Here is a 24,885-nt window from a genome sequence, read left to right on the forward strand (position 1 = left end):
CCAACAGAAGGAAGACCTTCCTCTCTCTCTCTCTCTCTCTCTCTCTCTCTCTCTCACTGTGTACAATTCTACCTGTCAAATTAATTTAAAATAAATTAAATTTTGGAGCCGGCACTGTGGCGTAGTGAGTTTAACTGCAGTGCTGGCATCCCATATGGGTGCTAGTTCAAGACCTGGATGCTCTACTTCCAATCCCGCTCTCTGCTATGGCCTGGGAAAGCAGTGGAAGATGGCCCAAGTATTTGGGCTTCTGAACCGGCGTTGGAGACCCAGAAGAAGCTCCTGGCTCCTGGCTTTGGATTGGCCCAGCTCTGGCCATTGTGGCCATTTGGGGAGTGAAGCAGTGGATGGAAGACCTCCCTTGCCCTCCGCCCCCCCCCCACCCCGTATCTGCCTCTCTGTAGCTCTGCCTTTCAAATAAAATCTTTTTAAAAATTAAATTTTAAATGTACTCTAAAATGGTATTATTTGAAGCTTTAAAGTTATTAACTTAGTTAATATAGCAAGCAATTTTTAAAAGAAATTTTAAGAGATTTAAGGAAAAAAAAATCTTACTTGTAGACCCAAATAGCTTGCTGTTGAGAAAAAGATATTATAAAAGATTAAAATAGGACTTTTATTTTTTGACCACCCATAGGAAAAAAAATCACAACTTATACAAAATTAAGTTTAGGGGGCTGACACCTTGGTGCACTAGGTTGATCCTCTGCCTGCGGCACTGGCATCTCATATGGGCGTCAGGTTCAGGTTCCAATTGCTCCTCTTCTGGTCCAGCTCTCTGCTGTGGCCTGGGAGAACAGTGGAGGATGGCCCATTGGGCCCCTGCACTCACATGGGAGATTGGGAGGAAGCACCTGGCTCCTGGCTTGGGATCAGCGCAGCTCCAGCCGTTGCAGCTGCTTGGGGAGTGAACCAATAGAAGGAAGACCTGTCTCTCTCTCTCACACTGTCTGTAACTCTGCCTCTCAAATAAATACATAAAATCTTTTAAAAAAAAAAGTTTAGAATACCTAAAATCAGAAAAAAATCAGAATCCATTTTACTTAATATGTCAATAAGTCCTTTGATGAATGAACTACACGAACTACACTTCAAGAAATTCTTATATTCAGAGTGTTTCATTAGGATCCTAAAAGTTGCCTTATGTTTGTATGAATTTCCATTTAATATCTTGTGTGGGGTTTTGTCCCAGTACATTATGATGTAAAGAATGAACAAATACACAGAATAATTTTGCATATTTATCAACCCTTTATGGGGTCCACCTTTTCTATTTTTGAATATCAAACTCTGACAAAATGCCACAATTATCACTCATTGAGAATATCTCTAGGATGAAGCTTCTTAGCTCAAGGAAACATTTGGGATTCTGAAGTCACTTTACATAGTAGACAGTTCTGGTGCTTGGAGCATAAGGACACTTTATTGACTTCATAATGTCTGAGATAATGCCAGACCTAAGGCTATGCATCTCTGTCCAGCCTAGAACCCCAAAAGCACTTTAAACAAATGTAGATTTTGGGAATACATATAGATTAATAACAACAGATCCATCTCTCATTGCAGTTAATAACACTGTTCAATTCTAGTCCCCATTCAGCACCAGGATAGCCAAGGATACTGCCAGGGATGAAGAAATTGGCATTCAGTGCCAATAATTCAGACTTTTCAGTCATCAGAAGTCTTCTCTCATATTCCCATAAACCCCTGGTTTCTTGTGATCTTCTCATAATGACTGACAGTTTAAGTTTTATTATCAAATTCAGTTTTACTTGGCTCAACAATAAATCAAGTGAATGCAGGTATGCTATAGATCTCATCTATAAACTTGAAAAATGTGAGGGGAATAGATACCAAAACAATGATAGAGAGACTTGCAATATTATGTTTAACTGAAAACCCTTGGGCTTTATTTGAAAATCTGGAAACGTTCCCTCAAACAAATTTCTATTCAATAACAGACTTTTATCCAATATTAATCATATTGTCATATCATTACAGAATAATATCTGACAAATGTTTCCTTACACTTAGTATATAGTCACAGATTCCCTCCAACATAAATTCATGGATGCTGAATGAGTTTGATCAAAGGTAATTCCATAATTCTTGCTTTTCAGGATTCAACTCGAGTGTGAAGTTTCTGATGTTTACTAAGGTTTGAATGCCTGTTGAAGGTTTTATTACATTCCTTACATGTGAATGGCTTCTCTCCTGTGTGAATCATTTGATGTCGAATAAGGGAAGAGCTGCGGTTGAAGCATTTTCCACAGTCAATACATTCATAAGGATAACTTCCAGAATGCAGTCTTGGATTTCTATTATGGTCCTCACTGTTTTTGAAGGCTTTCCCACATTTACTTTCTTGGCAAGCCTTTGCTGCAGTATGAGTCTTTTGATGCTTAGTAAGGTTTGTGCGTCGGTTGAAGAACTTCCCACATTCACTGCATTTGTAGGGTTTCTCTCCTGTGTGAATGATCTGATGTCGGATCAGGGATGAACTTCGGCTAAAGGCTTTCCCACATTGATAACATTCATAGAAATTCACTGTGGTATGACTTTTTTGCTGTAGAACTGTATCTATACTTGGACTCAAGGCATTTCCACATAAATTATATTCTGAATGCAGTTTATCTCCTGAGTCTAGATTAAATTTGAAGTTAGTTTTAAACTTATCTTCCTTTGGGAATTGATTTCTTACAGGAATTCCCTGTTGAATATCATAAATTGAGTTAACTGACTTCATATCAACGCTTTTCTGATTTTCACTACATTCAGAGTCTCCCTCATTGTCCATTGTCTCAAGAATGAAAGCTTCTTGTGGCAAATTTACATACTGCTTGTTCTGGTTCCTGTGTAACCAATCTTCATCTCTCTGGAGAGCTAAGGAAGGGTGTCTGCTTCTGAAAAGCTTTGTCACAATTATTCCAGGGAATGATTCTTCTCCAGAAACTCTCTGTTTTGGAACTGAAAGTTGGTTTTCTGAAACAGACTCCATGTCTAAAAAGAAATAAAAAACTCTGAGTATAAGAAGAGAAACTGCTTAATTAGGAAACAGGTTAAAGGATGTAAGATTAAATACATAGGTCTTAAAATACAGAAGAGATGTGAGGCAAGGTTTGAAAAGGAGAAATAAAATTTAAAAATGGCATAAAAGTGTTAAAAGGGGATTAGTAAATCATACAACACAAGGAGAGCTATTTAGAAACATTAAGGAGAGCGTATAGGTCTCAGGTAAAACATTAGTACATGGTCTGGAATGGAACATATCATAGTTCAAGGTATCATTGGCATATAACTACTCTGTGAAGATTATATCTAATCTTCCTTTCTCTGACATCTTATTCTAATCCAAGCTACTTGTTGATTACATCCATTTCTAAAATGCCAATTTAATCATAACTTTATACTCAGAAGCACAATAGTTTAACTGCTAAAAGCAAACTTTCAATCATAATGCACCTAGTTTCATATAGTAGCAATTACTTCCTGTATGCAGAAAGGCAGAAATAACTGTAATAAAAGGAAGCAGGGAAACTATCCTTTTTCTGGACTCAAAATAACTCCTAATTATAACATTAGTGCTTTGATGCTTTTAACTGCACTTCCTAGAATAGAAAACTTTGCTTGTTCTGATTAAGGTTGAGCTATCTTCCTTTCATCTGTCATAAGTTTGTTTCATTTAATAATGTTCTACTTCCCTACTCAAAATTCTTTTGCCTCTTATATATCTAAGATATATAATCTAAGATACATATATGTATGTATCTTATATATACACATATATATCTTATATAAGTATGTAATATATCATATATATCTTATATATAAGTATGTTATATATCTTATATATATCTTATATAAATATGTAATCTTAGGTTATATAGATTACATACTCTAGTAGTTTTTTAAAACTTAAATTTCACTGACTTCCCTTCTTTTTCATATAACTTTAGGTTCACCTAATGATTTTATCCTCGATGCTTTATTGGTAGCCAAATGACTACTTCAGTTTGGTACTCGCATATATTACTCTCTATTGTTTTGGCTAGTTTCCAGGACATCTCTACTTGGCTATCATCCCACTCTCTTCCAATTTAAAAAATGGGAAACATTTTATCATCACTTTGAACTTCCTTCAATATCTTTGCTTTTGTTCAATGAGCCATTGCTACTCGGATATTTATAGTAGAGTCCATGGAGAGATCTGCAATAACTATTGTTCTTTATCTCTCATAATCTAATTTGTGTTTAGGCAATATTATTTCATGAAATGGCTTTTATCACAAATCTGATCCAATGGAACCTCCAGCTTTGTCAAGTATATATCAGTTCATTCTGGATTTGTCTACTCTCTAGTAGAAATTATCATTTGCTGGTATAACATCCATGCTGGGAGATAGAATATTAAATCATAATCTCCTGGGTAGGAATATTTCAGTATAATAGAGGTAAATAGTTTTCCCGACTCTGCCTTAACAGAGTATAATGTATAAGTGAGCAAATAACTTGTCCTTTTAATTGAAGGGTCTTTAGAGAAAAAAAGAGAGACAGACACAACTCTTCCAAACCTGGAATATATTAAATCATGAGATCCTAGAATTCAACCTTGACACCACAATTGAATGAGACTTTTGGAGTCTTAGGAAACAATAAATACTCATATGTTTTACAGAGGGAAAGAACACAGATAATTTGTATTCAGAGAGGATAGACTTTGAAAGACCAAAATGGTTATACATTCTTTTTCACTCTCTCTATATAGAAGCTGAGTTCATTTTTCTTTCACTTTAATCTAGGCTAATCCTGTACCTTTAGTCGACAGAATGGGGTACAGTGATACTAGGAATATATACTGTAAGTTATCTTTATCACCTATATATGTGGTAACTGGAAGTTAGAGTTGTGGATATGATACACTAGAAAAGAAAATATGGGAAGAAGAAAAGACAAAATGAGATCAAATGTTCAGTTGAAAAGCTAGGGAAAGATACGTCTATAACAGACATAGATGGAACAGCCAGAAAAAATAGAGAGAAATCAGGAGTATCAGAAGAATCTACGAGCGAATTAAGAATAAGGAACTGTTAACAGCCTCACTGGCTGTTGAGAAGTGAGATAGGGGCTAAAAAAAATGCCCACCGGAGTTAACTACAATAGGGTCAGTCATTAAAGACTTTAGCAACAATGATTTTAGATGAATGTTTTGGATAAGAGCTAATTTGGAATGAGTTAAGGGATCAGAGGTAAGGAAATAAAAAAAGCAAAAAGCACCTTGAGAAATGTGGCTATTAAGAAGAGGTGAGAAATAGAATAATCAAAAAGGATGTAGGTGAGAGAAACATCAAAAAATTAGTAACAACCAGAAAATGTTAAAAAGCTAATGGGAAGATAAGACAGACAATGTGAAAATATAAGAAAAGTCAAGGAGAAATGAGGTTCAAAGAAGTGGGTTGCAGTGATACAATTTCACATAGAAAAGAAGATGTAAGATTAATTTGCCTACCAAATTTATAAATAATTTAGGTAAATTGTGGGGAGCAACCCGGACTGGACTGAGTTACTGGAATTAAGACTTATTCTATGCATCTGCTCTCCCACAATATGGCGCTGGGAGAGGAGAAAACAGCTTCTACGCAGCTGCCTCTTGCCAACTTGAGTGATGACCTCCAGGAGCTGATCCTGCTCCTGATTGGAGGAGAGCAGCGTACTCGGTGTGTGGGCAGCCAAGCTGGGATTGGCGGAAGAGGACTATAAAGGAGGAGAGAGACAACATGCACCAGGAACATCTATCTGAAGGAACACCTGTGCAGCCCCCGAGAGAGCCGGCCGGCGGTGTGCCGCTTCCCCGCGGAAGTGGGGAATGTGGCAGGGGGAACCGCCCTTCCACGGAGGTGGAAGGGTTGGTAGCCAACCCGGGAAGAACCAGCAGCAAACCCGGGGAGGGCCGAGGAGACGAAAGAACAGCGCAGGGTCCTGTGTCGTTCCTCCACGAAGACGGGGAGCGACATAATGGTGCCGTGACTCAGATATGAAGCCTAGGCAGGGTTTAGTGTCGTTCCTCCACGAAGACGGGGAGCGACAGTAAATAATACCTAGTGTTTGCTAGGGTGACAGTAAAAATTAGAGTATGAATTGGTTATATAATCTTTTTGTAGCAAGATAGGTAAATATATTTATACTCTTTGATGCTAAAGTTCACCTAATAGTAGGTGTACCCTATGAAAGTCATCAGATACACCTGAAAAACTGGCAACATACTGAATGTCCAATGGTGGGAAAATGCATCATGACAGAATGTCACATGTGTTTTAGAAAATACATTTTCACAGACCATTTAGCCAAACAGGTAATTGTGCATGATACCATATTAGATGAAAACAGCAAGACATAAAATGATATATTCATGATGAATTACAGAAAAAAAGTTGAAAATAGTTCCACCAGTTTGGAAAAAAAAATCTTTAGAAACTATAGACATAATACCAACAAAGAAAATCACTCTAATAAATTAAACCAAAATGTTAATACTGTAGCTCTGGATAATAAGGTAATATAGGTGAGTTTTATTTTTCTTCATAATTTTGTATGCTTGTTAATGTTTTTTATTTAACAATAAATGTTTTAGTGTTTGTTAACTGTCACTTTAATGCTTGTTATTTAGCACTTACTATGTCAGGCATTGTTCTAATTGTGTTATATATATCAACTCACTTCACCCTCATAGTAACTTGGAGGTAGGTACAATCTATCATGTTATAGATGAAGAAATTAGCAGAAAGGTTGCCCCAGGTTACTCACACCACTTGAAGTGTTTGGTTATAATCCATGACATGATTGTCACATAAGAAAACAAAATAAATTAATTGTTAAGTAATTTTACAATCTCTGTTAATAAGAATAAAGAGATGATGATGATGGTCTGGAGTTAATACACAAGAAGTTGTACAATGAAAGAAGCAAAACAGAAGATTACTAGACATCACCCTAGTATGGAACAGATTCCTTTGTTTTAAGAATAAGTGGTAGGGGGCCAGTACTGTGGCATAGTTGGTTAAGCCTCCACCTGTGGCACCAGCATCCCATAAGGGCGCCAGTTCGAGTCCTGGCTACTCCACTTCAAGTCCTGGTTGCTCCACTTCTGATCTAGCTCCCTGCTAATGGCCTGAGAAAGCAGCCAAAGATGGCCTAAGTCCTTGGGCCCCTGCAACCACGTGGTAAACCTGGAAGAAGCTCCTGGCTCTTGGCTTCGGACTGGCTCAGTTCCAGCTGCTGCAGCCTTTTGGGGAGTGAACCAGCAGATGGAAAACCTCTCCTGTTGTCTCTCCCTCTCTGTCTGTAACTCTCCCTCTCAAATAAATAAATCTTTTTTTAAAAAAGAGGCAGGTATATGGCACAGTTCAGTTGATGCTTGGGATGTCCACATGCCATATTGGAATGTCTGGGTTTGAGGCTTAGCTTCACTCTCCATTCCAGCTTTTTGTTAATGTACATCCTGGGAGGCAGCAGGCAATGGGTCAAGAACTTTAGTCCATGCCATCTACCTGGGGACTAGTATTGAGTTCCTGCTGCCTGGATTTGGCCTTACCCAGACCTAGCTGTTACAGATATTTGGTGAGTGAACTTGAAGATGGAAGTTTTCTCTCTTTCTGCCTTTCAAATAAATAAAATATAAAAGAAAGAATAATATTCAGTGTTAGGTTGGTTAATGTTTGTTATTTAGCACTTACCATGTGTCAGGCATTGTTCTAATTGTGTTATATATATCAACTCACTTCACCCTTATGGTAACTTGGAGGTAGGTACAATCTATCATGTTATAGATGAAATCAGCAGACAGGTTGCCCCAGGTTACTCACACAACTTGAAGTGTTTGGTTATAATCCATGACATGACTGTCACATAAGAAAACAATGCCTCCCCTGACTCCCTCAAAATTTAGGTAGTTTTGTTGTTACCTCCCAAACTAAAGATTCATTTTGTCTCATGCATTAAAAAACATTATTTGTCTGACTGTTATCAAAAATGGTTCTTCTTCCAATTTCTCTTTCCATTATCTATCTATTTTTCTTGCTTTGCAACTTTGGGATCTCAACTGGTTTGGTGTTCACAGGGAGGGAAAAAAAAAAAAAACAATAAAAAGAAATGAACATGACACTTGAGTGTTTTTAAAGGAGAGAGAATTCTGTCCCAACCAAGTAAGTCGAGCTGCCAAGGACAAGGCCAAATGAACACCATGGGCTGTGTATTTCTGGTTCTCCATTATGAAGGACTTTAAACCAGACAGCAGGAAAATCTGCTATTGTGGCCAAAGGATATGAGGAAATCTGAACCCACCCCCAAGTGAATACAACCACTTCAGCAGTCCTGTAGCTTTAAAGAGTAGAGGAAGAAACCACTAAAGGGCAGATGAGACAAATCCATCGGCTCTACCTTCATGCAATGAATTCAGGTTCCTGTAGTTTTCCAACATCACATCCCGGTACAGGTTCTTGCCAGCAGAGTCTAGCTGCTCCCACTCTTCCTTGCTGAATTCCACAACCACATCTTTGAATGTCACTGGCTCCTAAAATATAAGGTCATTCCCACACGTATCACCAGAGGGATGATTTTACAAATAGGATTGGATCCAGACTATATAAGAAATCAATAGTGTACAGTGTTTACTGTTCTAAGTGATGAAAATCAAATCATATTAAGAGCCAATCAACTTGGAACTATATATAGAAATGGAGGCTACAAGAGGAAGGGAAAAGTAAGTACAGTCCTAGCTTATTTGAGATTAGTGTACACTTTGAGGAGAAAAAGATAGCTGAAATAATTGTGTACTTTACAGTACAAAGAATTTACATAAAAGAAATTTAGAGTAGGAAGAGTAGAAGAGTATAAAGTAGATTCAAGGGAAATTTATAATGAAAATGTAGGCTCTGCTGGTAGAAGAGATAAGGCAGCTTCATTGGTTGACTTATGCTATTATTCATACCTCATTTACCCAAAGTAGCTTCCCTCCTAGTTGGTCTGTATTGCATTATTTTTTTTCTTGCAGTAATTATTACTATCTGCAATTATCTTCCTTGCTTGTATATGCCCATAAACCTCTACTGGAATATAATCTACAGAGGGTGGGGGTTTTATTTACCAGTAATATTCTCAACCCTTAGAGTAGTGTCTAATGTATTAGGCACTGCCTAAGTATTTGTTAATAAATAAGCTCCCTCATATCTCACACCGTCAATTATTCTGTCTCCAGAATCCTCACCTTAGTTTCCACTGACACCTTTAATCACAGTGAAGAACACAATCGCTTACCCTCATTCATATACTCATAACATGAAATACATGAAATATCCTCATAACAATCTCTTGTCTCCCTTCCTTTTCCGTCTTCCCTTCAAGGTCAGCTTTCATGATTACATCGTCTATATTACTTGCCTACTCCCTCACTTTCTCTCCTCAAACCACTGCACCTGGCTTCAAGTTCCCTGCACGTTCATGTCACCATGATGACAAGTGAATAGACTCTACTTGGGCTGCATCATTTGGCCCTTTTCAAGCATTTCTCCTTGAAGTATTCTCATCCTCTGGTTTCAGCGACCAGAGCTTCTGTCTTTGGTCTTCTCTTTTCAGTTTCCTTTGAGGTTTCTTCTATTACTATCTAGTAAATGACATTGCTCATTCTACTCCTGAGTCTCCATTACTTTTCTGAACATCCTCAGGGTAGACTCTATTATTGTTGTTTAATTATTTTCTATATTCTTGAGGGAAAAAGTACACAGAGTATAACGTATAAGACTAGGAGAAAATATTTCCAGAGTGTATTCCTAATTAAAATAAGTCCACAATTCTGTGGGAAAATAGGAGTCTTATAACCTTAGACAGAACTATATTTGCCAAAAAGGTAAAAGCAGGTCATGCTAAAAAGGAGTGTATGTGTTCAGTAAAGAATGGGACCCTAATTCACCTGGAGCTCGTCTCTTAGTGAGTCAGTTTCCATTTTCTCCTTCCTGATGACCCCCTTCTGGAGGACAGAGTCCTTGCAGGGTGTTTCTGAGGAAGGAAAGGAGAAATATTATGGAGACAAGTTTTGCTGCAGACCAACTCTTTAAACATTATAGTTTAACATGCCATTCATAGGAATCGCCTGTAGAATGTTGAAAAAAACCGGTGTCGAACCCTATGAGCAATTAGAATCTCCAAGGGCAGGGCACAGATCTTGTAATAATAAAAAAACACCTCAAAATGATTCTGAAATTCTGAAATTTAACTGGGGGTTGAGATCTACTGGATCAGACAGAAGAGGGACAAAATGTTTTGAAACCTCATTTGTGGCTACAGCCAAACTAAAGTTTAGACACCACAGACTGTAATTCTACTTAAAGCTACAAATATTTATCCAACCAGTCACGTCCTCAAAGAGTGTATGATTCAAGAAGAATTCTATTTGAAGGTCAACTTTCTCCTCCTTACTCTCTGCACACTATACACTTAGGCGGTCTTACCTCCTTGAACTACTGATTCTTTTTAGGACATAAAAATCTGAGTTGACCGATCCTTTTTTTCTTCTACAGCTCTTTGGTAAGTAGTATACACAAGGGCCACTTTTCTAAAGTTTCTTCATGATTCATAAGGCACACCAGTGATCTTGAAATGCCACACTACAGACCAACACTGGTCATGATGAGGTTTTTACTGATTCAGTGTGAAATGAGAAAAAACAAAAAACCAATATGGTAAGTCTATTATAGCATCACATTTATTCAATCTAAACAGCTATATTTTGATGTTAAAATGTCCTTTCTGTAATAGTTATTGATTTTATAAATATCCTTACATATAAGAAAAAGGAGTTGACAAACCTATATCATTCCCACCTTCCTTATTTTAAACATTTCAGTTTCCAATACTGAAAACCTGAGATACATGCGGTTACATAACAAAAAGCATTGACCCTCCACTGTAAATGTGTAATTGGATCCAAAGATATTTGAAACATCTGCATAGTGGGACTTAAAACACTTTCAAATTTCTCAACAACATAACATCTAAACCCTGCAAAATTATTATGATCTGTTAACTTTGCTCAGGTCTCAAGTATCCTGTGGAATCTCATTCTGCTCAGTTCCATATTCTATAGGACAGGGAGTATAACATTGTCTCTTATTCTTGTCATTCTTGGAAATAAATGGTATCTTGGAAAATTACAAATAACTTCAGTCAGCTATTCTCTTCTTCACCGCTCTCTAGATATCTTGTTTCTTTCCTTTAATTCTTCTTCTTTGCTGACCTCCTCCAATTTTTGCTGTTGTATTCTCTGAAACGCTAACTCTATTCAAATATCTATAAACGTTTTCAAATTCTTTATATAAGCTTTTTTCTCCCTTATCAAATGAATCCTGCCTGTTCTCCAAGTATTCTGATTCTTGATGTTGGAATACATTAAATGTACACTGGTATACACAATCCTCCCAACACCCCAAATGTACCTTTGAGATTCTTATTTCTTAAAACCATCAGCAACCAATCCATGTAATTGTTCATATTCTGGTTCTTGGTACTTAGAATTACCCTACCATGAGACTAGACTTCAACAAATCAATCCTTAATTATGTCTTTCTATTCTTTTGGTCTTCATTTCCTTGTACTTTCTATACTACCACAGTACATTGTAAAGTCATTTCATTCTCTATGCAGCTTAAATTTCATGATAAATCACTTCCAGCACTCTTTCCAGAGTTCAGATTCCTTGAACAATGTCTTTAGACTCAAGCCAGCATCTAGTCTTAGTTTTTAATCCAATAGTCTACTCTTTTCCTATACCCATTTAGGAGTCACTTCCCAGTCTCCCTTCTTCCCTAGTTTGCCAATTCCGGACATGTTATGTAAACGGAATCAAATGGTATCTGAGTTTTCATGTTGTAATGTCTTTCGCTTAGTGTGTTTTGGAGATTCATTCATGTGGTACATGTATCAGTACTTCATTTCAGGTTGTTGCTGAATAGTATTCAAAAGTACCTCTGTATGCACATTTACTCTTTCATCAGCTGATGAACATCTTGGTTGTTTCTATTTTGACTAAAGCTGCTAGGAACATTTTATACAAATTTTTGTGTCAATGTGTCTTTAATTAGGATAAAGTAATTCTGTTTTTTGTTTATTTTTGGAACTATTTGTATTCCACAGGGGTTGAACTATTTTACATTCTTAACAGCAATGTATAAAGATTCCAGTCTCTCCACATCCTGCCTCACACTATTATTTTCCTTTCTTAGAATTTATACCCATTCTGATGGCTGCCAAGTGGCATATGATTGTGGTTTGGATTTGCAATTCCCTGATAGCTAATAAAGCTGAACATTTATTGTACCCTATTCAGCCATTTGTATATCTTCTTTGGAGAAATGTCTAACTCCTTTGCCCATTTAAAAAATCATGTTGCCTATCACTTTTGTTACTGAGTTATAAGAGATTTTTATATTTTCCTGATACTGAACTCATTTTTTAAAAAGATTTATTTATTTATTTGAAAGTCAGAGTTACACAGAGAGAGGAGAGGCAGAGAGAGAGAAAGGTCTTCCATCTGCTGGTTCACTCCCCAGATGGCCACAACGGCCAAAGCTGTGCTGATCCGAAGCCAGGAGCCAGGAGCTTCTTCCAGGTCTCCCATACAGGTGCAGGGGCCCAAGGACTTGGGCCATCTTCTACTGCTTTCCCAGGCCATAGCAGAGAGCTGGATTGGAAGTGGAGCAGCCAGGTCTCGAACTGGTGCCCATATGAGATGCCGGAGCTTCAGGCCAGGGCATTAACCCACTGCGCCACAGTGCTAGCCCCCAGAACTCATTATTTTTAATACAATATTTCCCCCATTAGGTAGGCTTCCCTTTCAATACCTTAATAGTGTCCTTTGATGTAAAGACATCTTTAATTTTGATGAAGTCTAATTTATTTTTTGTTATATCTAAGCATCAATTAATAAATGCAAGAGATGAAAGGCCAGCGCCTGGCTCACTAGGCTAATCCTCCGCCTGCGGCGCTGGCACCCTGGGTTCTAGTCCCGGTTGGGGCACTGGATTCTGTCCTGGTTGCTCCTCTTCCAGTCCAGCTCTCTGCTGTGGCTGGAGAAGACAGTGGAGGATGGCCCAAGTGCTTGGGCCCTGCACCTGCATGAGAGACCAGGAGGAAGCACCTGGCTCCTGGCTTTGGCCGCAGCACGCCAGCCATAGCAGCCATTTGGGGGTGAACCAACGGAATGAAGACCTTTCTCTCTGTCTGTTTCTCTCTCACTAACTCTGCCTGTCCAAAAAAAAAAAAAAAAAAAAAGAGAGAGAGAGAGAGAGATATGAAGAATTAACCCTATGTTTTCTTCTCAGAATTTTATGGTTTTAGTCTTATATCCAGGTCATTGATCCATTTTAAGTTAATTTTTGCACACAGTAATGATGTAAAGCTCCTACTGCAATCCTTTGCATATAGGGATATCAAATAGTTCCAGTACTATTTGATTTTTGACTGAATATCCAGACTTCCAGATACTCAAAAATAAATGGGAGCTTTTCAAATTCCTTAATCTCCAAAGCATCTCACATTTTCTAGTCTTTCCTCTTAATCTTTTCAGTTACACTCTGTTTGCCCGGATAGTTATTCATTATCTCATGTCGCTGTGGCTAATACATTTTCTATTCAACGTTTTTGACAAATGAACCTCAGGTTGCCATCTTAGCCATTCAAGCAAGGTTTTCAGGAAACCATAAAATAGGTTAAACGAAACAATCAAAAATTTTCCATAGTCTTATATTAACCTGTAGCCTCACATTTTCTTCCTAACCAAAGTTCTCAACAGTAGCCTATAATCACTGTCACATTTTTACCTCACATCTATTTTTCTGTTTGTTTGTTTAAACCCATGTGGTGGACAGGATAACAGCTTCAAAAGGTGTATACACCATAATCCTCAGATACCAGATACATGCAAAAGGGATTCTACAGGTATGATTAAAGTCAAGAACTTCAAAATGAGATGGGAGATCAACTCAGGTTATCTGGGCAGTCCAATATAATTAAATCAGTTCTGAAAAGTGAAAAAAATTTCCCATTTGGAGAAGGAGGAAGAAATGAGGTAGGGAAAGTAAAAGAAAGAAAGAGAAGTGAGGGGCTGGCGCTGTGGCGTAGTGGGCAAAGCCGGCATCCCAGATGGGTGCTGGTTCATATCCCGGCTGCTCCACTTCCCATCCAGTTCTCTGCTATGGTCTGGGAAAGCAGTAGATGGCCCAAGTCCTTGGGCCCCTGCACCCACGTGGGAGACCAGGAGGAAACCCCTGGCTTCAGATCAGCGCAGCTCCAGCCACTGAGGGCAACTGGGGAGTAAACCAGTGGATGGAAGACCTCTCTCTCTCTGCCTCTCCTTCTCTCTCTGTGTAACTCTGACTTTCAAATAAATAAATAAATAAATAAATCAGAGAGAGAGAGAGAGAGAAATGGGGGGGGGGGTAGCTGTTGTGACAACAGAACAAAGTGTCAGAGACACGGCAGTGTAAAAAGGTCTTGACCCTCTATTGCCAGCTTTGAAAATGTCAGGAGACCGTAAGCCCCAGAAAGTAACACAGTCCTACCATTACCTTGATTTTAGCGTAGGGAGATCTATGTTGGATCTCTACACAAACTTACAGAAAAAATACATGCATTGTGTTTTAAGCCACCAAATTTCTGGTAATTTGGTATAGTAACAGTAGAAAGCTACTACATCTCTCTGTAGACACTTTCTCAGCTCCTCAAACTGCTTGAACTCTCGTCTTTCAAATAAACAAAAATTTAAATATTCCTTCATAATCAACAATTTTGATACATTTTCAATAGTTAATAGGAAATTTTGGGTTCATCAGTTTTGAACACTTCCTTCTTGAAGATTTCGCCTTTATTAAAGACACCCAACTTTCCTGGTTCTTTGAATTCCTAGATTATTCCTTTCTGTCCTGCTTTCCTGATTTGACTTCTCTTCCTCAGTTCTTCATTTTATTTTATATTTATTTTTAAAAGATTTATTTTTTAAGTCAGAGTTAGAGAGAGGGAGATAGAGAGGATCTTCTATCCACTGGTTTACTCCACCAGATGCCTACAATGGCCAGGGCTGTTTCAGGCCAAAACCAAGAGCCAGGAGCTTCATCTGGGTCTCCCATGTGGGTAGCAGGGGACCAAGCACTGCTTTCCCAGGCGTATCAGCAGGAAGCTGGATTGGGAGTGGAGCAGCTGGGACTCAAACTGGTGCTCATATGGGATGCTGACATCATATGAAGTGGCTTAACCCTCTATGCCATAATGCTGCCCCTTTATTTTATATTTAGATAAGGACTAAATATTATAATACCAATATAATCACTGTCCCAAATAATTCCTTGTCAAATATTCAGTCAATTGTCTAGTGTAGTACAACGCCCACATATTCACGTGACTGATAAAGTTTCTCTTCATCTCTAAATCCTTCTGCTATACTCCTCCCTTCTCCTTTGGAACCTGGACTGTCATATGTTTCCCACAGTTTGGATTTTACTAATGGTATTGTTATGTAGTTTAGTATGTTCCTCTATCCTCTGTGTGAGTATTTCCTGTAACTAGTAGTGAGATCTACTAAATATTGATGGTTCTTGAGGATCTGTATTTCTCCTACTTCTGTTTACACACATAAACTCTCCAAGCTTCTCTTACCAAATAGCAAAACTATACTTGTTAACTATATGCAAAAAATAAAACATATATATATATATGATGCATTCATTGAGGTCTCTTAGGAATGTCAAATTCAACATGCAATATACATAATATGTTATCCTATTATCGTTTCCACACCACTCCATCGAGCAAAATTTGCTACTTTTGTTCCATTCATAGAAGCCAGAAAACATGACTTTACTTCAACTCTTATCCTGTGCATTCCTTATACTTATTTGAATGTGGTAATTCCTTTAAGTCCAAACCTCTGTTTTCTCAGTTCACCTTTATTCTCTAATACTTAATCTTATTACTAGTCTCCTAACAAATTTTTCTATTACATATCCATCAAATATAACCTTTATCTGAGAAGTTGGTTATCTTTTTCCACAAGGGGTCAGATTATAAATATTTTGGGTTTGGCAGGCAATATAGCCTCTGCTACAACTACTCAGCCCCTCTTATAACATGGAGGCCACAATAGAGAAAATGTAAATGAACAGATGTGGCTATGTTCCAATAAAATTTTATCTCTAGAAGTATTGTTCCCATAGGCCATATTTTGCAAACCCTGCTCCCAGTTGAGACCAATTGGTTATTTTTAAAAGGTCAATGAAACTGTGTTACTCCTACTCAATCATTCTTTATTTCCATTATCTTTAAAGTAATTAGGTTTCCTATTAGAGTAATATAAAGTCCTACATGGTCTGGCACTAGACATTCTCCACACTCAGATAATTTCTCTGGATATGGGAAGGCTCAACTATTCTACTTCTAATGTTCTACATTCTTACCTTTATATTTGAGTATTTCAATCACGTCCTCAATGAGGGTAACCACATCTTTGCTGTTCTTTGGGTGCTGTAAATTGACCCAAGTCCTGACTTCTTCAGGGACAATTGTTAGGAACTGTTCCAGCACCAATAGTTCCAGAATCTGCTCCTTGGTATGAATCTCTGGTTGCAGCCACTGAAGACAGAGTCCCCAGAGTTGGCTCAGGGCTTCATAAGGGCCAGATACCTCCAAATACTGGAAATTTCTGAACTTTTGACGAGATGCCTCGGGGTCACATGTCTCTGTGACAGGGATAGTTTCCTGCTGCCAAGACACATCTGTTCTCAGGATCTCACTTTGTTCCTGTAGAGCAAGGCTGTGAGGTTTTGCGATAGCCATCAACTTGCTCAGAAGCTGCATTTTCCTAAACAGAATTGCCACTGCGGTTCAAATCCGTCTTGTAGAGGATTCCAGTACTTGTCAGCCTTGGCCTAAGCACCTAAGCAGCATAGGAAGTATGATTTGAACTAGGTTATATCACAGTTTGGATAAAAGTTCCAGGAGCTTCAGATACAAAGCTAGTATCTAGCCATCAGAGAGACTAAAAAAAGATATTTATAACAAACTCTATCAGCATAGTGCTAAAATATAAAATAGAACAAATAATATTCTTATATTTCTTAAGGAAAATAATTACAGATTCACTTTCCATTTCTAAAAGATTTATTTACTTGAAAGACTGTGACAGATACTTTCCATTCCCCAAATGGCCAGAACAGCGGGGGCTAGCCACTGAAGCTAGGAGCCTGGAACTCCATCAGGGTCTCCAACGGCAGGGGCCCAAGCACCTGGGCCATTTTCCACTGCCTGCCCAGACCTATTAGCAGGGAGCTGCATTGGAAGTGGAGCAGCCAGGACTCTAATTGGCAGTCATGTGGGATGCTGCATCACAGGCGATGGCCTAACCCCTGCAGCACAGCGCTGACTGACCTCTTACTTCCCATTTTTGTTTTCCTTTCTTAGAACAGACCATGCTTTCCCTTTCTTCCAACCATCTTCCCCCACAAAATGACAGAAACAAAACAAATACATACTCAAAACAAGTGGTAAAGGAAACCGCTTTATGATATAAAAGAGTCCAGGATTTAATTGCAATTAGACTTCTTGTGTGCCAAGTAATCAATCATTTTTGCTTTACAACTAGGTGAAACAAATACTTAGGCAGACTATTCAGGCTATCAAGGCTTCATGTTGGGGCTGGCATCACAGTGTAATAGCTTAAGCCTCTGCCTGCAGCGTTGGCATCCCATATGGGCACCAGTTTCAGCTTCAGCTGCTCCACTTCTGATCCAGCTCTCTGCTAATGGCTGGAGAAATCAGTAGAGGATGGCCCAAGTGCTCGGGCCCCTAGAGCTGCATGGGAGACCCAGAAAAAGCTCCTGGCTCCTGGCTTCAGATCAACCCAGTTCTGGCAGTTGCAGCCATCTGGGGAGTGAACCAGCAGATGGAAGACCTCTCTGTCTCTTTGTAACTCTGTCTCTCAAATAAATAAATCTTAAAAAACAAAACAAAAAGACTTCATGTTGCATATCCCTGAAAAATCCATTCCCAAGTTCTCATTAAAATACCAATAAAACTATATAAAATGAATAAACTGGCAATATTATCAGAAAAAATACCATAATAAAGATTAATGAAACATTTCATTATTATAAATCAAGAAGCACATTCCGAGGCTTGAAAACTTGTCATTTGTTAGGACTTACCATGGGCCTGTCTACAGTGTTCGTGGGGTTTTAGGCTCAACTTAACATTCAGACTCACTGTTTGGCACCAATTTACTCAGAAGGCAAAACAAACAAAACCTGGCTTGGTAGAAGAGGGGTAACAGGCATTTTTATCCAGTGAAAGTGTTCATAAGAGATGAGACTCACATAGGTGGTCTAGGAAGAACCCTGACGGAAAAGCCTTCACACAGGAGCTAGAGTTCCTCGGAAAAACTCCCTAAGCACAGGGTTCAGAGTTGCCCTAACAAGTTTGCCAAATGACAGTCACTACATTCAAGTCAGTTCAGTCACAGCTTTCTATTTGACTTAGTTCTCCCAATCCAAATGCAGTTTACCTTCAAAGTATTTTCACTATAAGCCTCAAAGGCCAGGGGATATTTTTCCCACAGGAAAATTTGGTAATGTCTGGAGACAGTGTTGCCTAACATAGCCATCTAATGGGTTAAGGCTAGGGATATTGCTAATATCCTACAATGCACAGGGCAGCCATGTGGAGAAAAGAATTCCATAGCCCCAAATGTCAATAATTCTGAGAGGAAAAAAAAACTTGCTGATATAGGCAATAATACACAAATTTTAGAATCACACCAAGCTGCTCCACTTCCAATCCAGCTCCCTGTCAAAGTGCCTAGGAAAGCAGTAGAGGATGGTTCAAGTGCTTAGGCCCCTGCACCCAGGTGGGAGACCTGGAAGAAGCTCCTGGCTCCTGGCTTCTACTTGGCCCAGCTCTAGTCATTGCGGCCATTTGGTGAGTGAATCAGTGGATGGAAGATCTCACTCTGTCTCTTCCCTGCCCCAACTCTGGCTTTCAAATAAATAAATTAAATCCTAAAAAAAAAGGTAGGAGACATAAATATGAATTTCTTTATCTCAATTTAAATGAGGATGGCTATATATAAAATTTTTGTATATTTACAGGTATGTGTACATACATGTTAGTACAAACACATGCTTCTTTATTCTATCAACTGAGCAGACCTAAAAGCAAAGATGGCCCAGTAGCAAAAGAACACCTGGGGGCCGGCGCCGCGGCTCAATAGGCTAATCCTCCGCCTAGCGGCGCCGGCACACCGGGTTCTAGTCCCGGTCGGGGCGCCGGATTCTGTCCCGGTTGCCCCTCTTCCAGGCCAGCCCTCTGCTGTGGCCAGGGAGTGCAGTGGAGGATGGCCCAGGTGCTTGGGCCCTGCACCCCATGGGAGACCAGGAAAAGCACCTGGCTCCTGGCTCCTGCCATCGGATCAGCGCGGTGCGCCGGCCGCAGCGCGCCGGCCGCGGCAGCCCTTGGAGGGTGAACCAACGGCAAAAGGAAGACCTTTCTCTCTGTCTCTCTCTCTCACTGTCCACTCTGCCTGTCAAAAAAAAAAAAAAAAAAAAAAAAAAAAAAAAAAAAAAAAAAGAACACCTGGGTCCCAGTTCTTATTTTCCAATACCATTTTCCAACAAAAGAGACAATGCTTCCTAGGGCAATGGCTGATTCTATGATTGGGGCAGGAAATATACAAGATAAGCATGGAGAATCCTGTAAACAAAAACATGTACTGGAGCATGTCAAAGATACACAGGTGTAAAATAAAAGAACTACCAAAGGCCAAAGCTGTAACAATGTAAGTCACTGGATAACGTAATACTGGATTATAACTCAAATTATAAAGTACTCGTAAGCCATAATGATCTAAATGATACGTCTGGATAACAGAGAACAGACAAATCTCACATGTAGAAGAGTTTCAAATAATTTATGCATATTGTGCAGGGGGGGAGGGTAACCTCTGACCCTTTGAATGTAGGCTCTGCATAGATTTCCTTGTGAGTGTATAGTCTGGGGGTAGGTAGTGAGTAAATTTTGAAAGGAAAAACTTGAAAAACACCATCTCTGCCAAGTGATTGAGATTAACATCAACAGTAATAAAGCATGTTGATACAAGTAGCCTTGAGACAATGCCATTTCACCCCTGTGACCTTAGTGCTGCAAACCCATAGCCCCAGTCTAATTATGAGAAAAACAGACAAATACCAACAGATGGGCCTGTTATACCTGATCACCACTCCTCAAAACCATTAAAGTCATCAGAAACAAGCAGTGAGCCAAGGGGAGCCTGAGGACTCATGGCAACTAAATGTACTTGGAATCCTAGGCTAGCAGAAAACGGCATTAAGTTAAAAAAAAAAAAAAAAAAGAAAAGAAAAAGAAAACGGAATAAAGTACACATTTTAATACAACAATGTCTCATTAATTTTATTATACTAATACAATATGTCACTTATAGAGAAGCTCGGTGCATACACGGAAAGTCTGTAGTACCTTTTTAATTTTCCTGTAACCTTATTCACCTTATTTAGGAAGCTTTTCTTTCCCACAGAAAAGCAGAAAGCCACGGAGGCAGCTGCTTTCTGGCTTGAAACACCCCATCCAAGTTGCCACGCCAGGGAAGGAGAGGCAGCGGTGCCCTTCCTAGGCCATTCCTGGGCCTCACAGGCCAGGAAACTGCTTCCATTTGCTCCCCAACCAATTCTTCCTAGACTGAAGCTCTTCTTGACATCTTTCAAAGTCTTAACGTCATTCTCTCCATTAGCCCCTCCTGAGGCTTGTGTGAGAGTCCCGAATCCACGCGGGTCTGAGACATCTCCCCCACTCTTCCCCGGCATCAGGAAAACAGGACGCGGAGGCACCGTGCGTCTGGAGCGCCTCACCATTCCCATGATCCTCCCAGCTACAAATCAGGCCTGAGACTGTGCCGCACCGTTCCCACAACTGCCCCCAGCTACGAATCTGGTAGGTCTGGGAGACATCCTGTGCCTCCCTGCTCCCATTGCTGCCCCAGCTATAAATCAGGCAGCCCACGAAACTCCGTGTGTCAGAAACATCCTGTCTCACGGTATCTTAGGCTGCTCCAGTCTGCAGGCCACCTCCCACCGTCCTCAATACAAGCTCCCTATAAAACCCGAGGCCTATACATAAGCCTTGAGCTCCTCTCGGCAGTTCTTGCAGTTAATAAACTTTTCCTTGCTCAGAGTGGTCTTGCTTGTCGTTCTCGGCTGCGGTTTAAAAACCTAACAGCTTGCAGTTAAGAAAACAGACCAAAACCTGCCCTACCTGTTGACATCCATGACCCTCCTAATCAAGCCTCATCAGTTCTGCCTGTGGTTTATGCAACTATGTTCTCAGACCACTAACTTCCAGACAGATTCTTTTCTACTTGCTCTAAAAATGGAACACTCAGCCCTCTTCCTATGAGGACTTGTAAAGGCCATTTGCAGCTTCCCTGCCCCCCATTCCCTCCCTTTTGCTGAGACTCTTGGTGCCAAACCAGACCCTTCCAGACTCCTTGCAAAAGCAAATGGCCAAACAGATAAGCTGCACAGGGCAGCTATGAAACAGTTAAAAGGAAAGTTCCCTGGGGCTTCAAAGAGGCCCCTACTGTTCTGCCAGCTGCCCCCCCCCCCCCCACACACACAGGGGCAAATTCCCTCATGACCAGATAAAACCTGAGTTCCAAACGGGCTCTTTGCCCAGACTCTTCGAAGGAACATACTATCACCAACCTTTTTACTTTAAATAAAACAACCTGTCTCTGTTGAAGTCGGTCTCTTTTCCAGGGGTACAAAAGGCCAGAATGCAGAACTATTCCTAACCTAACAACATGAAACAAACAAAAAAAGCCACAAAGAAGTGGCAGCCAGCTCACTAAAATGTTTGGCAAATGAAAGGCCTGCTTAGAGGGCTCATGGTCCCACCTACCATGGAAAATAAATTGGAACCATCTCTAAACTAAGTCCAATTCAAACAACCAAAGAGCACATGCTGTGGAAAAAGAATTACCTGGGAACAATAAAAATCTCTTCAATTTAAAATATGATTAATGAGTATGGGCATCTGACTTAGGATATTACAGTACCTGGGTTCAGCTCCCAGCTCTTGCTCCTGATCCTAGGATCCTGTTAATGCAGACCTTGGGAGGTAGCACTGATGGCTCAAATAACTGGATTCCTGCTACTCATGTGAGAGACCGGGGTTCAGTTCCCAGCTCTCTGGCTTCACAGTTCCCTCTACCCCTGTGGGTGGAGGAAGGATGGTAGGGAAGAAGGAAGAGGGAGGAAAGAAGAGGGGAGAGGGGCAGGGGGGGAGGAGGGCAGGAAAATGACTGGTGGAAAAGTCCTGAAGAAGTATCATCGAGTCCTAGCAAAAGAATAAACTATACACCCAGATACTTTGAAAATTAACAGAGAAGGAAAAAAAAAAAAAACGTTCAGGGGCTACATGTCAAAACAAAACAAAACAAAACAAGGAAGTATTAAAAAACAAAAAGGTAGAAACAACATGGATATCATTCTAATAATAAACACTGAGTGGAAGTTTAAACTCAAATGCATAAAGCCTCAAGAGACACCATCCCAAAAAAACCAACCAACCAATAAAATACAAAAACCACTAGGCAAAGATAAACAAGAAATATGAGGGGGTATTTTCAATTAAAACATGATGGATTATAAGCACAAATGCATCAAATTAGAGGAGACTTCAAACCTTTAAAACAAAACTCTCAGAAAGCAAAAAAATGAAATCAACAATAGAAAAGAAATGAGAGATTAGGCTACCTCTAAGTTCTTAACAGATAAAGAAAGTTAAGTAATAATATGGTAGATATGAATAACCTGCTTCCATGCTTAGTCTAGTGAGACAGAAAGGATTTTCTAGTCAAACACCTATGGGATGGGAATGTTTACAAAAGCTGCTACTTTTTAGGTCACCAAAAAGAAAACCCTCAATAAATAAAAGGAGTATAGAGACATTAACTACTAGAATGCAAAACGAAAAACACTATTGAAAAAAACCTTAGCTTTTAAATTTAAAATTTTACTTCTAAAAAATAACACATAAAAGCCTCAAAAGTACAATCGTAAAACATCTAAACAAAAAAATGCACATCAGAACCTAGAGAGCCCAGCTCAAAAAATCTACTGCCTTATATGTACAACTAAACAAGAATGCATGAAGTCTAAAACAAAACAAAACAAAAGCAACACAAAATAGACTGAAAGGGACTTACAAAACAAAAGCAACACAAAATAGACTGAAAGGGACTTACAGGTTAACAACATGAATAAATGAATGAATGAAGTAGTAATTTCAGAGCCAGGAGGACAGGTGGATCTATTCAGACTTACATGCTTCCATTTAAGATTTCGGAGGAGCAACAGTTTTGATGATCGGAGATTCCCAAGGTATGGCTTTGAGTCACTTAAGTGGTTTGTGATAAACACAGAAATAAGCCCACTACCCTTACATTTATTTATTTATTTATTTGAGAGTTAGAGTTACAGACAGTGAGAGGGAGAGACAGAGAGAAAGGTCTTCCTTCCGTTGGTTCACTCCCCAAATGGCGGCAGTGGCCCGAGCTGCGCCTATCAGAAGCCAGAAGCTTCTTCCTGGTCTCCCATGTGGGTGCAGGGGCCCAAGAACTTGGGCCGTCTTCCACTGCTTTCTCAGGCCAGCAGAGAGCTGGATTGGAAGAGGAGTAGCCTGGACTAGAACCAGGGCCCATATGGGACGCCGGCGCTTCAGGCAGAGGATTAACCTACTGTGCCACAGTGCCGGTCCTCAACCCTTCCGTTTAAACTCTCAAGAACGAACAGACCGATAGAGTTAAGGCAATGAGCCAGTGAGACTGCAAGGCAGGGAACAGAACCCCGCAGGTGACAGAAATCTGCAGGGTTGAGTCATACAATCACGTGACACCTGATCAATGGACTGACCTTCAGGCACAGAACAGCTGCTAATGGTGGGGGGAAGGTAGCAGCAGGGAAGACAGCTGTTTTACATCAAACAGGTCAGAGGGCAGCAGCCTGCGGGTAAGAAAAGCCCTGGGAGATCACCTCAGTCACAAAGGAACACAAAGCAGTTTGCAAATCAGTTCCTGGAGGTTCTAGGGGAGTAACTAGGAATGCAGGGTGGAATTAATGAAAAGAGCTGAATGGCCCGGTCACACCTGGTATTTGCACGCGGCCTCAGTACCAGCCATCCCAAAACCAGCTGATCACGATACAGCTGCCAGGATGCAGCGCAGAGAGCGGGGTTAGAGCTCCAGGTTAGCAGAGCTCCATCTAGAACCCTGCCACCCTGGCCCCGCTGCTCACCTCCTCTCCGCTCTCTCCCGCACTTCTAACTTCCTTCCTTCCAACAGCTTGCACCCTGCCCCGAGGGTCCCGGGCAGACCCCCGCGGGGGGTGCGGCTGGCACCGGGGAAACAGCGCGTGCCGCGCGGACCTCTCACGGCGCGATTCCCAATTCCACGCACCCGCGACCCCCGCCCGCTGCACCAGGCGATACTTGCCAGTGCCGCTCCCAACCCAAGGATGCGGTCAGACTTTGTGCCAGCTCCCAAAGGACCGCGTAGACGTGGTACTGGTGGCAAAAAGTAGGCGGCGTCGGTAATCATCAAGAAGTTCATAATCCCTAGCCTCGCGCGGATTTTTAAACGCGCAGCTGGCCCCAGCTCTGGCTGCCCTGCGCAGCAGCAGTGGAACCGACCCCTACCACTCCCACCTCCACCCCGGAAGTCCCTGAGCCAGGTAGTACGCCGGGTAGACCGGGACCTTTTCCGGCCCCGCCCCTTTCACTAGCCCC

General features: G+C 40.4%; 1 protein-coding gene across 16 annotated transcripts; it reads right to left on the reverse strand.

Moving 5' to 3' along the window:
- Nucleotides 1–1,282: 1,282 nt before the first annotated feature.
- ZNF215 (zinc finger protein 215) lies at nucleotides 1,283–24,885 on the reverse strand. 16 transcript variants are annotated; one of them, XM_089311203.1, is made up of 7 exons: nucleotides 24,593–24,884; nucleotides 24,015–24,070; nucleotides 22,157–22,313; nucleotides 16,494–16,972; nucleotides 9,962–10,047; nucleotides 8,434–8,566; nucleotides 1,295–3,000 (listed from the first exon to the last, which is right to left on the reverse strand). In XM_089311203.1, exons 4-7 carry the CDS (start codon nucleotides 16,891–16,893, stop codon nucleotides 2,117–2,119), a joined length of 1,503 nt encoding a protein of 500 aa, XP_089167329.1. In that variant the 5' UTR covers nucleotides 16,894–16,972; nucleotides 22,157–22,313; nucleotides 24,015–24,070; nucleotides 24,593–24,884; the 3' UTR covers nucleotides 1,295–2,116. The 16 variants fall into 16 exon arrangements, with proteins under 16 accessions (XP_089167348.1, XP_089167336.1, XP_089167334.1 ...); XM_089311201.1 differs by having other exon boundaries at nucleotides 24,015–24,104; XM_089311222.1 differs by lacking the exons at nucleotides 16,494–16,972; nucleotides 22,157–22,313 and adding an exon at nucleotides 10,500–10,689 and having other exon boundaries at nucleotides 1,283–3,000; nucleotides 24,593–24,885.

This window comes from Oryctolagus cuniculus, chromosome 1 (genome assembly GCF_051225735.1).
Source record: "Oryctolagus cuniculus isolate XC-2025 breed Fujian yellow rabbit chromosome 1, ASM5122573v1, whole genome shotgun sequence".
Classification (NCBI taxonomy): domain Eukaryota; kingdom Metazoa; phylum Chordata; class Mammalia; order Lagomorpha; family Leporidae; genus Oryctolagus; species Oryctolagus cuniculus.

What these genes read in the sequence shown, in the direction of transcription:
- ZNF215 (XM_089311207.1), bottom strand. Translation starts at nt 16,893, where the DNA reads ATGCAGCTTCTGAGCAAGTTGATGGCTATCGCAAAACCTCACAGCCTT. An exon ending in CACTAAGAGACGAGCTCCAG is followed by an intron (nt 8,567 to 9,961) that starts GTGAATTAGGGT and finishes CTTATATTTTAG; the next exon opens with GAGCCAGTGACATTCAAAGA. An exon ending in CCTGAATTCATTGCATGAAG is followed by an intron (nt 3,001 to 8,433) that starts GTAGAGCCGATG and finishes ATTTCTTTTTAG; the next exon opens with ACATGGAGTCTGTTTCAGAA.